Consider the following 16,691-nt stretch of genomic DNA (forward strand, 5'->3'; position numbering starts at 1 on the left):
GTGGACCTTCTCTGGAGTGATGAATTACACTTCACTATTTGGCAGTCTGATGGATGAATCTGGGTTACCAGAATGCATAGTGCTAACAGTAGAGTTTGGTGGAGGAGGGATAATGGGCTGGGGCTTTTTTCAGGATTTGGGCCCCTTAGTTCCAGTGAAGGGTGATGTTAATGCTACAACATACAAAGACATTTTAGGCAATTATGTGCATCTGTGTAGGGTCATCAACAAATAAAACATTGACTTTGTTTCATAGCATATTTGTTTGTATTTGTCCTATGATTTTATTTAGCCAAATGCCTTTTTTTTGCCTTTTTTATCTTTCAAGTGTTTTACATATATTCAGCACTTTGAAAATTTGTAACTAAAATAAAGTGCTGTATAAATTAAGATTTATTAGATTTATTATCACTTCCATAATCAAAAAGTACCTATACATTTATGTGTCCCAGGCTTATTTTTTCCATAGGCTTATTACTCAGAAATTACATGCAGACAGGCTAAGATATTAGCAAGTTATATTAGTGAGGAATGGAATGGAGGCCTGGACCCACAGTTTCTGGCCATTTAAGAGGCTGTTTACTGCTTTTTACTGATTCTAAAAAGCTGCACCAGCATATTCTGTTTAGTTTCTGACCTTTTATTTCAAGTTATGATTATCTCAGTACTGTGTTCTCTACATAGAAGTATGGGTAGTTCCCAGAAGTGATGCTTTGAGCATTGCAGTTCGGTCTCTGTGAGTCTGTGCTCAGAATCTTTATACGCACAGCCTGAAAGTGAAAGTAAAGATAAGGCAGGGCAATTATAGCGGAAGATATAGATTAGATCATGTTCTATTACAGGATGAAACAATAATATGCTAATCAGTTAAATTCAATACTTCTTTGAGTTTCTTTTTATTAGAAGGCTCCTGGCCACGAATTGTACATTTACCTGCAGACAGTAATCTTTAGTAATAATTTATGTCCACAGGATGTTTGAAAACATTGAAAAAGAGACTCCACCTGCTTGAGTATTACACAAAAGTATTACACAAAAGGTTTGACTGCTAAGCGTATTGAGTTTTATTAAATATTTCTATAAATAATTTGAATTTGACAATGAAGTTACAAGAACATTTAAGAAATGTTTATGTTAGGGAACCAGAGATGGTATGATGTAAGCACATATACACTTTATTAGAGCTTTTCCATGAGGCTTCAATATGAAATGCAGACTTTCACAGAAAACTACAACTCAATCTAATTAAGTAAAGTTGCCAAAATAAGTCCTTTGGACCAATTTCATAGGAAAAATGGTTTTGATTGCATACTCATACTCAGTGCATGGTTCTTTCAAAAACTATTTATGTATGTGATATGTACATGTAAAAAAAACCTGGAACAGTATATTCAAGCCAAGAGAATTCAGTTCAATATTTTGTATCAGTGAGCTTTATTTTGTTTCGTTTAGAATGCACCAATGAGCTAGAATACATTTACAAAAAAGGACAAAACAAATCAAGCATATGAAGTTTAGCATGCAGACAAGTCATGCTTGTTAAAGAAGCTTCTCTACCCTTAAGGCATTGCAAAGATTTGCTGATCTTGAAGCAATATCCATTGAATGAATCTTCTTACTTTCCACAGACTTTCCAAAAACAACCACTACACTGTAAAAAAAAATGAGAGGTCAGCTCAATTCAAAATGATGTAGTAACTGATTACATGGCTTTTCTTGAGTTGACTCAGCTCAAGGACATAAGTGTTCACCCAACTCAAACTTCTTAGTTGAGTCGAAAGTTCTCTTTTGATTTTTTTAGCTCTGCGTCTCAGTTAGGTAAATAAAATGAACACTTTTTAACCTACCTTGCCCATTAGCCAGAACTTTTTCCATCACACAATCCTGCTAAACATTTTTCCTCTTGGGTACAAACTTATGGATGGCTATGGCATCGCTGGGGCTCAAACTCACAACCCCCTGTTGGGGCGATGGCTTAGTCCGCTGCTCCACTCGGGAACACATGAAGCAACTTTTCAATTTTGTGTCTACAAATGTTTTATACACTGGATAAAATATGTTATTTTAACTTTAAAGTACAGCACAGTGCTGCAACTGATTAAAAATCCATCCCAACATCAGGAGATTGTGAGTTTGAATCTCAGCAATACCATAGCTCTCCATATCCGGAAACCAAGAGGAAAATATGCCATATGAGACTGTGTGATAGAAGTGTCAGCTAGTAGGGAAACTGATTAAAAAATGCAAATTCAGTTTTGTTCATATAACTGAGATGCAGACCTAGAAACAGTAGCTGGGAGAATTTTTGACTCAACTAAGAAGTTTGAGTCCCAGTAAGAAGGCTAAAAAGATACTTCTATCAAGTATTAGAGTACTCTAAGAATTCTACTGATGATTTAAATGCTTAATTTATGTTCCTCTATTTATGACAAAGGTGCATTGTGAAGAAACTTAGAGACTATAATTTCTTCACAGTGGTATTGATAGGAACTAGGGGTTGTGCAAATATTGCCATTTATTTGCAATCCAAGTGAGCAGTGAACATACACATTTTCTGATTTTGTATGTGTACTGATAATGGTAAAATAAAAATAAAGCAATAAATCGTAAAGAAATGTAGACATCTTTAAAAATCTGTGTAATTCCCCTTTAATCTACAGGTGTCTTATTCTTTTTTCGATTCATAGACATCCTCCGCATGGTCACTGGCAAAGTTGACAATATCCCTCAGTGCCATGAGAATGATAACATCAACATTGGTATCTTTGGTGATCTCTGCATGATAGGACTTCACAGGGTAGATGTTGTTCAGTGGGATCCCCAGTTTATGACTGCTGTCCTCCACCTGAAGAAATAAAGTAATTGTGTCAAGGGAAAGCTGCACATGAATTAGCCCTGTACTGTACATTGCAAGTCTGTACTGTACATTACAACATGTCAAATAAACTCTGACGCCTCAAAGCAAACTCAGACCACCTCACAGTCTGCTTTATGATTACAGAACCTGATGGCATAGTACACATATAAGTAGCCACAATTTTGTATTCCTTAGTCATGTATTAATCAGAGTAGATACTTCATTATAATAAGCTCCTCCTAGTATTTTATGCATTGAGAAGGAAATTCCTACAAATGCATATGCAATGAGTTAAAGGCACAAAAGAGCAGCTCTGCCCCTTTCATCTTATTACACTGACAATTTACAACAATAAGCTATGAGAAGCTTTGGAAAAGTCACAATCAGAGAGACTGTTCAGTGCTTAAAAACCTCATTAACACACTGTTTAGTTAGTAAGATCCAATGTTATGGAAACACCTCACTCTCCCATAGGAAAATTACATTGCTCAAATGTCACACTTTGGTGGCTTAGAAGACTTAATGGCAATTCTCCTAAAATTCCTATGGAGAAATAGCATTAGACCAAAATGAGACTTGAGATACAGAAGAGATAAAGAAGGTCAGTGTTTCATTGCAGATGAGGATGAGTGTTAAGGGCAGTTCTTCACTGTTGCAAACTTTATTTTGGTATTAGAAAGCAGCTGTTGTGAAATACTAAGAGGAAAAGGGCTGACCTGCTCTTTAGTGCTTTTACCTCATTATGCATTTTTAGGAGATTTCCTCTCAAAGTATAAAACACTGGGAGGTGATTATTATTATGAATTTAATGATTTAATAAGGCTGATAGTAAATAACAGCTGGTAAAAACTTTTCGTCCGGTGTATTTCGTCAAAATAATCACATACATCTTCAAAGAGTGAACTTTTTTTTTCACTTATTGACTGAATCAAAATCTCAGAAAATAAGTCATTATTTCAAACTAGTGAGCCTACCAGATTCAGAGAAAAAAAAAACTCTCCTAAATGAAACTCAAGGGGCTCTCAGCCAAAAAGCATGTGAGCCCAATACATTGTTGTATTGTGCTGGCCACAGGTTAACTACCAAGCTCTGTCTGTATTCATTTGTATGGAAGATCTTAGTAGATAATCCCCTATATTCACCAACTAGCATTGACACAAAGTATTGGTTGAGAGTATTTAATGCCTGTTTTGTTAAATCTGCCCCTCTATGTGTGTTATGTTTGAAATGGATATGTGCACTAGAAATATATTAAGTAGCACCAACAAAAGTGTCTGAATATAGGTTACCTTCTCTTTGATTTTTCTGCTGTGGTAAACTTTTCTCAAGTCTCTGTTGACCACCTGACATGCGTTATCCACTTTCGTCAACACAATGACTTGTGGTATGCCTACAAAATCAAGATATAGAAGATAAATTAAGTTTAGTAATACATATATAGAATTTTAAGGAAAGCTAAAGATCATTCTCAATGTTAAAATCTCTTCACACATAAAAAAAAATGACTTTTTAATTTCACATGCAAATCCCACATCAACCTCAAGGATTAAAGATGTTAAATAAGCAACTCACTCAATTCAGAAGCTCTTTTTCGAACTGCCTTCATTTTTGCAATCACACTGTAATCCATTCTTGAGATGGCATCAGCAGGAAGAATGCTCACAAGACAGTGGATTTTATCACTTGGCTTTGGGTAGTGATTGTACTTTGGGTCATTCTCACTTATAGGTCCCCGAGGATTAAACTGAAACAGAAAAACAAATATTTCAAGATGTTTCCAGATATCTCCTCAGCGTGTTGTCATTTTGTATAAACTGAGCAGGAGTGTGAACTTACTTTGTAGCCATCTAGAACACGTCCCTCTAAAACTTTGTTGATGTCTTCAGTTTGTATCCCTTCTCCATCTATTTCAAGTCCCATGATGTCACTGAAAACAAAAGGATAATGTCCACCTCCACTCTTCTTCATCTTGTGCGTTTTGATCTAGAAACAAATTCAAACAAACTGTATTCAAACTTATTGTACTTGTAGTACAAGGACATTTGCTATTTGTTATTCCTATGTGGGCACATGGAAGAAATGTCTCAGCCATTCTTTGATGCACTACATGCAACCCTAGAGGTTACTCTCAAAATTATACAATTCCCAAAAGACCTGAGAGCACTCACAGGGATTTTACATTATCACACTGTCTCCAAATGCACTCAGAACAGCACCCAAGTTCAGCTTATCCCTCCAGCTGAAAATGAATGTATTTCTAAACAGAAAGTAAAAGAGAATTGTAGCAAACAAAGCGTTCTTTGTTTGTGTAAGCTCTTCTGTGTATGATCTGTTTTCTATGTTTCTGACCTGCTCTTTTTATCTTTGCCCTTTTTGGTTTGTTTGCTGAAAATGATCAGAGTCTTTGGTTTTTGAACTTGGACTGGTTTTTGGTTACTCTCTTGATGTCCTGTTTGTTTTGGTTCACTTGCTCACTGGTTCTGTCCCTAGCCTATTCTGACTACGCCCTATGTACCACTACCAAAACCTCAATTAAACTTCAAGCTTGTCTTTTATCTGCGAACATGTGACCTGTGTTGACATCGTAACACTTTAAAATTGGTTTTCAGGTTCCCCGTCAAAAGCTGTCGATAGTTGAGTGCTTGGCAGGGAGTAGATGTTCATTGCTGGAGCTGGTGGTTGTGGAAAACATCTACAGTCGTGCTAGGGATCATGACTATGAGGCACACACCACTCCTGGAATGTGTGTGTGTTTATTTGCTAACATGCCTAAGCAAGATTTTTAGTTATAGTTATTTTTGCCCATCCATCTCTATCCACTCTGTAGACATTAGCTGATGTCATCATAGAAATTCTTCCACAAAAAATTTAAATCCTTTGTTCAGGTTAGACTCCAGCATTGTTGTGTGTTTGTTCTCCAACAATTCTGGACACAGTGTTGAATGTGAACATTGCAGTCTTGGCAATTATTAGAAATAATGATGCGACATATCTTTCCATAGAGAACTAAAGTGATACGAACAACAGTATTTCTGAGGAATTTCTGATGAATTAATGTGTTATTTTCTCAAAATAATTTTTCATGATGTTGAAGTTTTTTTGATTAGTCATTATTCTCAGTCCAAAGTCCAAATACTAGAAAATAAGTGATAATTTTAACATAATGAGCCTGAGTTAAGGTTTGAACTTTAAAACAAAGAAGATAAACTTTTATCTTGTCTGGTGGAAACAGGCTTATAGACAAAAAGCATATGTTAATGACGAACTTGCACCTGTGTTCTTTTGCAGGAAAGTTCTTAGTAGATAACCCGATAAACCAGTCAGCTCCACCAGCACAAAGTGTCAATAGACAGTTCATAATAATGTCTATGGTTGTCTAAGAGTGTCTCTCTTAGTAAATCTGCTCTAAATTTCTGAAAATAGATTTAGTGAATTATATGGCTATGTTTTATTAAAAATTATTACAACTATCCAAAATTGGCACAGTTAAAACATCATTGTTAGATTAAAAGGTCAATGAATTTCACAAATTAGATTCATTTAATTCATAAAATTACCAGGTGAAGCTCTGAGGACTGTTTTTCAATTTTTAAACAAATGCTAAAAAGTATTTTCAGTACTGAGTTTATAAAACTCTTCATACAGTTAGCAGAAAACACTCTATTGGGGACCAAACCATGAATAGGGTTTCCTTGTTTCAATACAGTCAGCATCCAGTGATCATAACTTCCAACATTCTTTAATTGTCTTCTCACTCATCTCAGCCTTTAACAGAACTGAGTATTTCTAGAGCTCAATTTCAAATGCTTGCAAACACTAGTGTCATGTGTGTAGTGAGCAAGGAGGCTGAATGTACTTGCGAGCACACTTTAATAAACAAAACAGACTAGTAGAAACATTGAACACAAAATAATAAACTACTAAGCTTAACAAAGAAATACTTAGCAGTATACAAACCAAACATGACACCTAACAAAGTGACGAGTAGACAAGACAAACACTGACTGAAACAAAGGGCTTGATAAAGGCTAGAACAAATGGGGAGCACCTGGGAGAGGGAGGAGACAGAGACTACAGACAGGTGAGGATACTAATAGGGAAGGCGGGAAAGGGCGGAGCACAAGAACCAAAACAAAACACAAGCGCATGGCTAAAAAGCACATGGCTACAACACAGAGCAAGAAACGGACACAGGAAGAAAGGGGAAACTACGACAGTTAGACTATTCCCCAGAATCTTACATGAAAATAAACTGCATATCAATTTGCTAAATCACAAATTTTATATTGGAGAACAATTAAATCCCAAATAATTATTATGTTATAGACACAAACTGCTGATTGTGTGTATATAGGCCAATCACAACTGATTCCCATCTGAGCTAAAGTGTAGCCCAGGTGAGCATCTATAAAGAGGGGTCACTTCCAGAGTTATTTTGCTCATAATGGACAGTGTATTATAGGTCCAGCATATAATAAGCAAGTGCTCATTTGTATGTGTATAAACAATAGAGAATATTAGGTGTGATGTACATAAGAACATGTGACCAAATAATGTAGACCAGGCAAAGGAAGCATTTAGAGTCTCTGTGACTTTTTGTCTTTGCATTGATCTTTGATTTTTCATTTTAGTTCCTATTACTTCATATATTTCTATGTAATAAATATATACCATTCTGTTTTGTAGTGTTTTCTGATGTGATGAGGTTGTTTTTCCTTCACTGTTAAAATATAGGTTTATTAAATTAACCTAAAAAATATCTAATGTGGTAACAATTTAACTGCTTTTATTCAACCCAAATAAGTACTTTAATTGAAACAAGTAAACAAGATCAGTATTTTACACCAATTCAAACATCAAAAACAGTAGAAACTGCCCTGTTCCACTTTCACCATCTACCTTAGTGCCAACAGTTGTTAATGTTTCTGAGATGACTATACACTGATTGACAAAGTATTCTGGTTGTAAGATGTTTTGATGGTATTTTATTGCTGTAGAGAATTTTGTGCATGAAATGAACTGTTGCTCTGAGCTGCATGGGGGGTCTGAAGAGTTTTGAAAAAGTAAACTTGGCACTGAAAAATGCTGTAAAAAACTGTAAGACACAATGAGATCACTAATTACTTACTGAAGTAGTGAAGCTTTCTCCAGTTCCTGTTGTGTTTTCCAGAGCACAAATGACATTACGGCCTAAGAGGGCCCTCTGGACAGAGTTTATGAAGCACGACTTCCCTGCCCCAACTGGTCCAAACATCAGAATCCTAAGGGGCTCCACATTTGGGTGTAAAACTTTCAGTTCTTTCAGTATCTCCTCTTTTTCACTGAAAAAGACAGAGGATTCGAGTCAGACAGAGTACACACACAAAGAAAAGTCAGTGTTCTCTCTCAAATTAATTACTAAACATAAGATGTGTCCCAAATCCTAGTAAGCTCTCTTAGTAGCCACTGTCTACATAGGCAGCTTTCTAAGTAGGCCGCGTTCTAACCGTCATCTGACCTTATAAGACAAACAAATGAGACGCTCTAGTTCGACAGCGATGACATCGCCGCTTGTTCCCACCCACTGCACGAGGCCAGCGTTTACTTACCTCAGCCAACAGAATCGCCTCAGCATTTTACCACCATGGATCCTGCTCTTGGGGTTTTTATAGCAATTTTAATTGTATTTGCTCTGAGTGAAACAGCAGAATTGGCAGATACTGAAATTCGAAAAATTTGAGTGCTACTTGCTGCTCCTGATCAATTGAACATTTACAATTTATAAACTTTTCTCTAAGCACTATGAGGGGAAAAACAACAGTAAACCCTTTCTCCACATCACACAAGGTTAATTATTCACCGAGTTTTATTTGTTTTTAATATTTTAAAAAAGGACATACACATTAATACATACATCAAATTAAAATCTACATACACACAACTATTGATAACCTGCATTAACCAAACAGAACTATACAACTTAATACATTTACAGTTAAATACAGTCATTCAACAGCAATCAAACTATTTATAGTTATACACAATATTACAGTAATTATTTTAGTAATCAGTTCATTTACAGTAAATTTGCATATTCATACACATGGACCAGCCCCTTCATTAAAACCACCTCCTTATATCTACATTCACTGTCCACTTTATCAGCTCCACTGACCATATAGGTGCACTTTGTAGTTCTACAATTACAGACTGTAGTCCATCTGTTTCTCTGCATACTTTGTTACCCTGTTCTTCAATGGTCGGGACCCCCACAGGACCCCAGTGCTAACACACAACCACAATGTCAGTGTTACTGCAGTGCTGAGAATGATCCACCATCCAAATAATATCTGCTCTGTGGGGGTTCTGACCATTGAAGAACAGGGTAACAAAGTATGCAAAGAAACAGATGGACTACAGTCTATATTTGCAAAACCAGACAATGAGAGTAGATACAAGGAGGTGTACTTAATGAAGGGGCTGGATGTTACTGTGTTACTGCATTTTAAATGCGCTGTTCCACTGTGCATTCACAAGGTGTCCAATGAAATGTGTTGTGAGGCTGGGGAATCATGCAGCTTTCTGATGTGTAGTTGGCGCTATAGATGGCTGCAGTGTTTGAATTAAAGCTCTAGGACAACCTGATGCACAATGTTACAGAAACAGGAAGCTCTATCCATCGGTGTCGCTGCAGGTTGTATGTGATCATCAGGCAAAGTTTTTGGATGTTTTCATAGGCTTTCCTGGATGCAAGGGTCCTTCACACAGTACTCTCTACCAGCAGGCAGCATGATCCTTGGTGATGGTTGTCAGTCCCACTCCTGGACTTCCTAAAAATAAATGCAAACCTGTAATCTAACCTCAGTTTGCTTTCTTTTGCCTAGCTGAATTATACTCAAGCATTTTTTTAATATTTAAATTATGTTTGAAATGCACTCTAAGGTTTAAAATAGATAAATTCTTATCAATTACAAAAATCTTTCAATTACAGTCTAATCTAATATTAATCCTAAGCTCTGTATTGGAAGCTTGTATTTCTTTTTTAGGTCGTGCCATCTTTTCCTGTAGCCCCAATTCCAAAGGATAGTCCTATCAACAAACAAAATCAAATTAGGGCTTTTAACGTTCTTAGAGAACAGGTAAAGAGACGAAAAGATCCAACATTATTCAACTAAAATTCTAACCAGATTAGGGAAGTGCTTAACCACACAAGCAAATTACTTCTACTTACTTGTAAGTTATGATTAGCTAATGTTACATTTTATACTATAAATGAGTATGCATGACTAACTCATTAGTGTCCAATTGTATCCGCAGAGGTTTCTGAAGGTTTTTATGATTAATTGTTTATCCTGATTAAGGGCAATCAGATGAGTTCCTGCTTATTTCCAATGAAAACCTGCAGCTACATCCACCCTTTGTGGATAAGATTGGACACCCATGATCTAACTGGTGAACCAACCCCCTAACTTACTTACGTCCTAGCTGACAAAGCATAGTTTTTCTACCTGGTGAAGAGCTTCTCTCTCTATACGAGCCTACATGACTGCATGAGGCGCTGATCTGGTCCCTGAAAGAGTGGAAACAACTTGTGTATGCTAACACAGAGAACTAAATAGCTAGCTAGCCATCTAGCAAGTTACAGAGAAGCACCAAGAAAACAAATAAAATACCACAGAAAATCAGAATAACTTACATTTGAAGATGATTTCACCACTTGTTGGGCTGCTTGCCGCACTGCCTCTGCCCGCCGTCTTCAAACAAAAGTTGCACCAGATTGCATCGTGGGATTGCCTTAGCGGCTGAGGAAACATCCAATGCTCTCTCGATATTCAGCCAAAAGAAGATACCTCAGTAGGCAGTATATTTGAGGTATTGAAGAATTGAGACAGCCTTCTGGGGAGTGCGCATATTATGATGTAAAATGCTGTCTCTGTAGAGAGCTCACTAGGTTTTGAGACATACCAATAATTTTATCTCAGACATCATTTCATCTACTAGGGCTAATATGTTCTTACCTCCAGTTTACTGGCCTCCAGGGAGCATTTAGTTCTGAGTAATAAAATTAATACAACAGTGTTAGCAGAAGAATTTGGAATTGTAGGTTAGACATCAGACCCTGCATGATAAATGCCTGAAGCAATGTTTTTTTTTTTTCTTTCCAAAGACAATCTGTGTATGAACAGGTGGGACTTACCTAGTGAAGGAGCAGGAGCAGGAGGAGGTGGACTTGGTTCCGAGTGTCTTCCTCCCATCTTTGTCTCTGTAAAACAGATGTGAATGATTAGCAAACCTGGTTCCATACTGTTTGTGAGTAGAAGACTGAGTAGGGACAGAGAAAGCAGAGTTAGTTGGCGTCCTGCTCATTTTCAGTTCAGAAGCTGATACTGACCTCTTGACCAACACTCTATTTTGTCAAGGTATCTGAAAGCCACCATCTGTTAAGGTAGTGACAGTTTTTCTACTTGTACTTCTAAATGTGGCTATCAAAGTTTTAAGGTGTGCAACAGTACGCCATCTTCTCGCTGTCACATTTTGCATTTTAAAATGCAACACACATTCTCTTTTGGGGACAGGTCAAGACTGCAGGCAGGTCAGTTCAGCACCTGCACCCTCTGCCTCTGCAGCAATGTCTTTGTAATGTGTGCAGAATGTGGTTTTGCATTGTCTTGCTGAAATATGTATGGGCATCCCTCAAAGTACTTTTCAGCATTAAAGGTGCGGTCACAGAAGTGTCAGTTACTTTTGCCAAGGGCACTGACACAACCCCACACCATGACAGACCCTGGCTTTTGGACGTATTGCTGGTAGCAGTCTGGATGGTCTTTTTTGTCTTTGGTCCGGAGCACACTGCATCCATTTCTTCAAAAAAAAAACAAAAAAAAAAAAACCTTGAAATACTGATTCACCTGACCAAAATACATGTTTCCACTGTGTAATTGTCCATCCCAGATACCTCCCATCCCAGAGAATTCAATGATGCTTCAGGGCATGGTTAACATAAGGCTTCTATTTGGCACAGTACACTTTTAAATGGCATTTGTGGATATAACTGCGTATTGTAGTGCTTGACAAAAGTTTGCCACAGTAATCCTGAGGCCATGTGGTTATATCGTTTATAGATGAATGATGGTTCTTGATGCAGTGCCGTCTGAGGGATCAGAGAGGAGTTATTCAGCTTAGGCTTGTGCCCTTGCTCTTTATGCACTGAAACTCTTTTTTTATTTGCATTTTCCACCCCAACTTATTCTGAATTGGGGTTGTACATATGGTCCCCATATATGTACATCCCCACTATATACTCTTTGAGCAGCACTGCAAAATTATCTCTTTTTTGTTTTGATAACAAACAAGTTTAGCATTATTAAAATGTGATGCCCTGTTGGGTCTACACTGTGTTTGTTCTTGGCCCCAGTTTCCCCAAATCATCTTAGTGTTAAGATCAGTTGTTAGAGAGATTGCTCAGTGTGATTCTTGCTTTACCACTTAAGAATAATCTTAGTGCTAAGATCCCAGCTAACAAAATTGTATCGGCCCACATGCAGCCTGAATTGCACATGCCTGAAAAGAAACACTTGGCCTAATGTTGGTAAGCGGACCTTCAGCCATATATATACTTCTGCCATATCTCTGTGCTGAGTCTGACAAATATTCAGCTCAGAGATACAGCTGAAGTGCGGCCAGACTGACTTGGCCCTAGTCTAGCAAGCCACAACTAAATTGGGATGGCTAGGCTCAGCCCGAGTTTCAGCCTTAAGTACCCCACAAGTGCCTGACTCGGCTCAGTTTGGCTCATTTCCAGTTCCAGCATTGGGCCAGAATGGCTTATTTTGCTAATTTCCTACCAATTCCCCATACCATCCTGCCGGCCAACACTTCCTTCAGATGCAAAGAACCGGATAGAAACAGGTTACATTGACAGCTCTCCTCTTTTATTAAATGACATTTAAATTTATATAGTCTGTATGTGAGTCCAATGCAATGCATCAAGAGCGTTAATAATAATTATACTTTTCCTAGCAATATTTCTCTTTAAATGTCCTTAGCAATTGCAGTGTATGACACTGGCATGGAAGTTTGTTAGTAATTGGGAATTGGCAGTAAAGTTACTAATAAATTCAATAGAGGTATCACAATTCTCTAAATCCATGATATTATTTCACTTTCAATTTATTTATTTTTTGGATTTTTTTTTCAATTTATTTATTTATTTTCAATCAATTTATTATTATTATTATTATTATTATTATTATTATTATTTAAGTTATCTCACATGTAAAAAAACACCAATCCTGGTAGCTTCTGCCATTTGTTGCTCTTCTTTAACTCCTTAAATTTCTGTCTTATTACATACTGAGACTTATTATTCAGTAACTACAGGGACTTCAATGCAAACTAGTTGAGCTATGCTAGAAGTGTGTAATAACTGCAGTGTGCACTCTTTACATCAAACAGCAAGTTCCATTCATGTACTTGATAGCAAGACAACCTTGTAATGGAAGGATACTGGCATAGTTAACAAAAGTATAATGATCAAACAGCCTGATTATAATATTGAAATTGACTTTGATAGCATGGTGCGTTTAAGAGACTTGAGAACTGCCATATTTTTCATATTCTTTGAACAGTTGCCACACACTTGTACAGCAAGATAACATTTGGAGAGTTTGGACAAATGTGGGTACAGATGCTCCTTTTTTTCTACCATTTCAGTGGATTTGAATCCAGAGGGATGACTCTTACCATCTTGTAGAGCTGCATCTCTTCTTGTGACAAAGTCACACAAAACAGCTTTTTTAATGTAACGGAAGTGCACATGTGACATTTAAATTGAGGTTTAAGATATACATCAGTTCCATCAGTAGTGTGCAAGCCTTTGCTTGTGTCATCACATTTTGTCAACACCTTATTGGCCTCGAAAATGATGGCAGTATCAACTAGATCTTCATCTCTGGCAGCCTGGACAGCAAGGATCTTCAGTACTTGCAGTGTAGTGCAAAGACCTTCTGGTTAATCACCTCAGTTGTCCCCCTTGTTGAATTCCAGCCACATAAATAAATAGCTATCGAAAGAACACATGTCCCATACTTATAAAAATGACTTCTCTGGGACAAAACTCATCTGAGATGGACTGATGCAAAGTGTAAACATGTGCTGTGACCTGACAAGTCCACCTCCTCATTGTTACCAACACAAAGTTCAAAACCAGCAACTGTCATGGTATAGGGGTGTGTTAGTGCCAATGGTATGGTTAGCTTCCACATCTGTGAAGTTATCATTAATGCTGAGAGGTTAATAGACATTTTGGAGAAACATACAAATGCCGAGTTACATTTTGCTGTTACAACAGAATGGTTTCATAGTATGACTGTAGGTGCTCCAGACTGATGAGCAGCTAAAGTGTTATATCTAGCAATATATAGCAAAGTAAGTGTATATATATATATATATATATATATATATATATATATATATATTGTGTGTATATATGTGTGTGTATATATATATATATATATATATATATATATATATATATATATATATATATATACACACACACACATAGCTTTATAAGCATATTGTATCTCCAAAACTTTACAGGAGAAGGAAAAAACCTACTTTATTTTCAATGTAAGTCGACGGAACCAGACATTTTTCCAAGTCATTTTAGGTCATTTCTTTTTGTCCATTCATCATGAAATTTACACACAATGTAAAGGACAACAAATACTGTATAGCTTAAAGATCAATGAAAGAGATGGCGGCAATCTAATTGCTTATTTGTCTTTACTTTAACAAAAAGTGTAAAAAAAAAGAGCAGTTCATAGACAAACAAAATCTGATCAAGACATTAACAGTTCCAAACTGACTACTTGATGATTCAGGTTTGAGATTGCATATTTGCATATGGGAAAAAGGCCTAGTTAATAACGGCAAAATAAAAAACAAATTTATCAATGAAATAAAATTTTATATTAGCAACATGTACCATCATATGAAATCGTTTAATGTTGCAGGGAATTAAAATTCCATTTTTAAATAGACCTACTTTCTATTCCGACACTGCAGTTTGGGGCTTACCTTTTAGCAGCCAAACGACAAGTCATTATGAAAAGGATTCTTTTCTGTCTGAAAGCATTTCTTCCTTTTGTTCAGAAGATTATTTTTGTTTTTGTAAGTTAGAAACTACCAAAACATCTCCTTCTGCTGCTGTCTCTTTTTTCTCCTTCCAGTAAGTTTCTATTCCATAAGCGCTCTGAAATTTCCTTACCTCAGTAGACAGGGGTATTAGCTGTTTCCAGAAGCCTAAGTAATGATGATGTAGATGCCACAGCTCTGCTGCAGTTCATCTCTGGTGAGCAGCTTATATGCTGTACAAAGTGAAAGTAACTGTAGGGTGGGGTAAAACAACTGTGATGGATGACAGAAGAATTTGTTTCCTGGTGAAGAAAAAGCCTTTCAAGAATAAGGTAGATAAAGATATAAACCATTGGTATGCTTCAAAGTTTGCAGCATACCAATGAGTTTGCCAGAAAAATCCAAAACAGTCCATACAGTTCTGGAGCAATGTCTGATGGACAAATTAGACCACAATGATGGGAAGATTATGGAGAAGAGAAGGAACTGCTCATTATCCAAAGCAAACAACCTCATCTGTAAAGCATAGTGGAGGTAGTGTTATGGTGTGGGCTTGTATGGCTGCCAATGGACCTGGTTCCGTTTATATATGTTGTGACTGCTGATAAAAGCAGCAGGATCAATTCTATAGGGTTATGTTATCTGCTCACATTCATGCAAATGTGTCAAAACTCATTGGACAGCGCTTCACAGTACAGATGGACAATGACTTCAAGCATTCTGAAAAAGCACCCCAAGTTTTAAGGCATATAGGTGGAATGTTCTAAAATGGCCAAAATGGTCTCCTGACCTCACTCCAGTCAAGCATGCATTTCACCTACAGAAGACAAAACTGAAGGTAAAGCATGACATGAACAAGCAGGAACTGAAGACAGCTGCAGTAAAGGAGTGAGAGGTTCCTTCCTGTGAGTCCACATCTGTCCAGGGGTCGCTCTTCCAGTCCCTCCGGTCATGTGGGTGGTTCGGGGCGGGGGGTATACTGTCATGCTTCTCCCTGGCTCCAATGAAACCTCTGATCCTCACTCCGTTGCGAACTCCAACTCCTAGAATCCTCTGGGAGGTCACCTGACTCCGGACTCTGTACAATCCACCTCTCTATGTTCGGCCTCCCCTGATTACTGATTTCTTTCACCTACATCTCTTGTCATGTGTTCTATTACAGTTAGTATCAAGCAGGCTTTTAGCTTAGGTTCTTTGTTAAGCATTGTTTCAGCCTCCTGTTCAATACAGAGCCATTTGTTTTCATTGGTTTTCCTTGTTTGTGACTTTTGCTTTGTTCTCTCGTTTACAACTCCAGCCTGACCCCTTTGGACTTGGGACATTTTAGGCCTTGTTCATGTTCTGACCTTTTTCCCCACCTTTTGACTTTCTCTATGTCTCGCCTATATATACCCATTTGACCTTACCCTGTTTCTGTTTTCCTGTTACCCTGATTCCATCACCGGTTAGTCCCTTTAACCAAAAGCCAACTCTGTTTGCATCTGATCTATCAAGGACATCACAGTTAGTTTATATATATATATATATATATATTTTTTTTTTGTTTGTTTGAAAGATCAAAAACTTAAGCAATAAAAAAATTGTAATAAAGTTATTTTACAGCCTGTTTTGCTCTTGTTCACCAGGATTGCCAATTTTCATACAAGGAATATACACATTTTGGTGCAACACATGCTGCCTTTTAGATGCTGTATTTTTCATGGCTACCCATGCTTAT

At 37.1% G+C, this 16,691-nt stretch overlaps 1 protein-coding gene across 1 annotated transcript; it reads right to left on the reverse strand.

Moving 5' to 3' along the window:
- Positions 1 to 1,405: 1,405 nt before the first annotated feature.
- On the reverse strand, positions 1,406 to 15,197 carry LOC118803219 (interferon-induced protein 44-like). The gene is made up of 8 exons (XM_036563749.1): positions 15,108 to 15,197; positions 11,034 to 11,099; positions 10,855 to 10,888; positions 7,986 to 8,178; positions 4,694 to 4,840; positions 4,430 to 4,601; positions 4,147 to 4,247; positions 1,406 to 2,845 (listed from the first exon to the last, which is right to left on the reverse strand). Exons 2-8 carry the CDS (start codon positions 11,089 to 11,091, stop codon positions 2,666 to 2,668), a joined length of 885 nt encoding a protein of 294 aa, XP_036419642.1. The 5' UTR covers positions 11,092 to 11,099; positions 15,108 to 15,197; the 3' UTR covers positions 1,406 to 2,665.
- Between the last annotated feature and the right edge of the window lie 1,494 nt (positions 15,198 to 16,691).

Source organism: Colossoma macropomum, unplaced genomic scaffold, assembly GCF_904425465.1.
Source record: "Colossoma macropomum unplaced genomic scaffold, Colossoma_macropomum, whole genome shotgun sequence".
Lineage (NCBI taxonomy): Eukaryota > Metazoa > Chordata > Actinopteri > Characiformes > Serrasalmidae > Colossoma > Colossoma macropomum.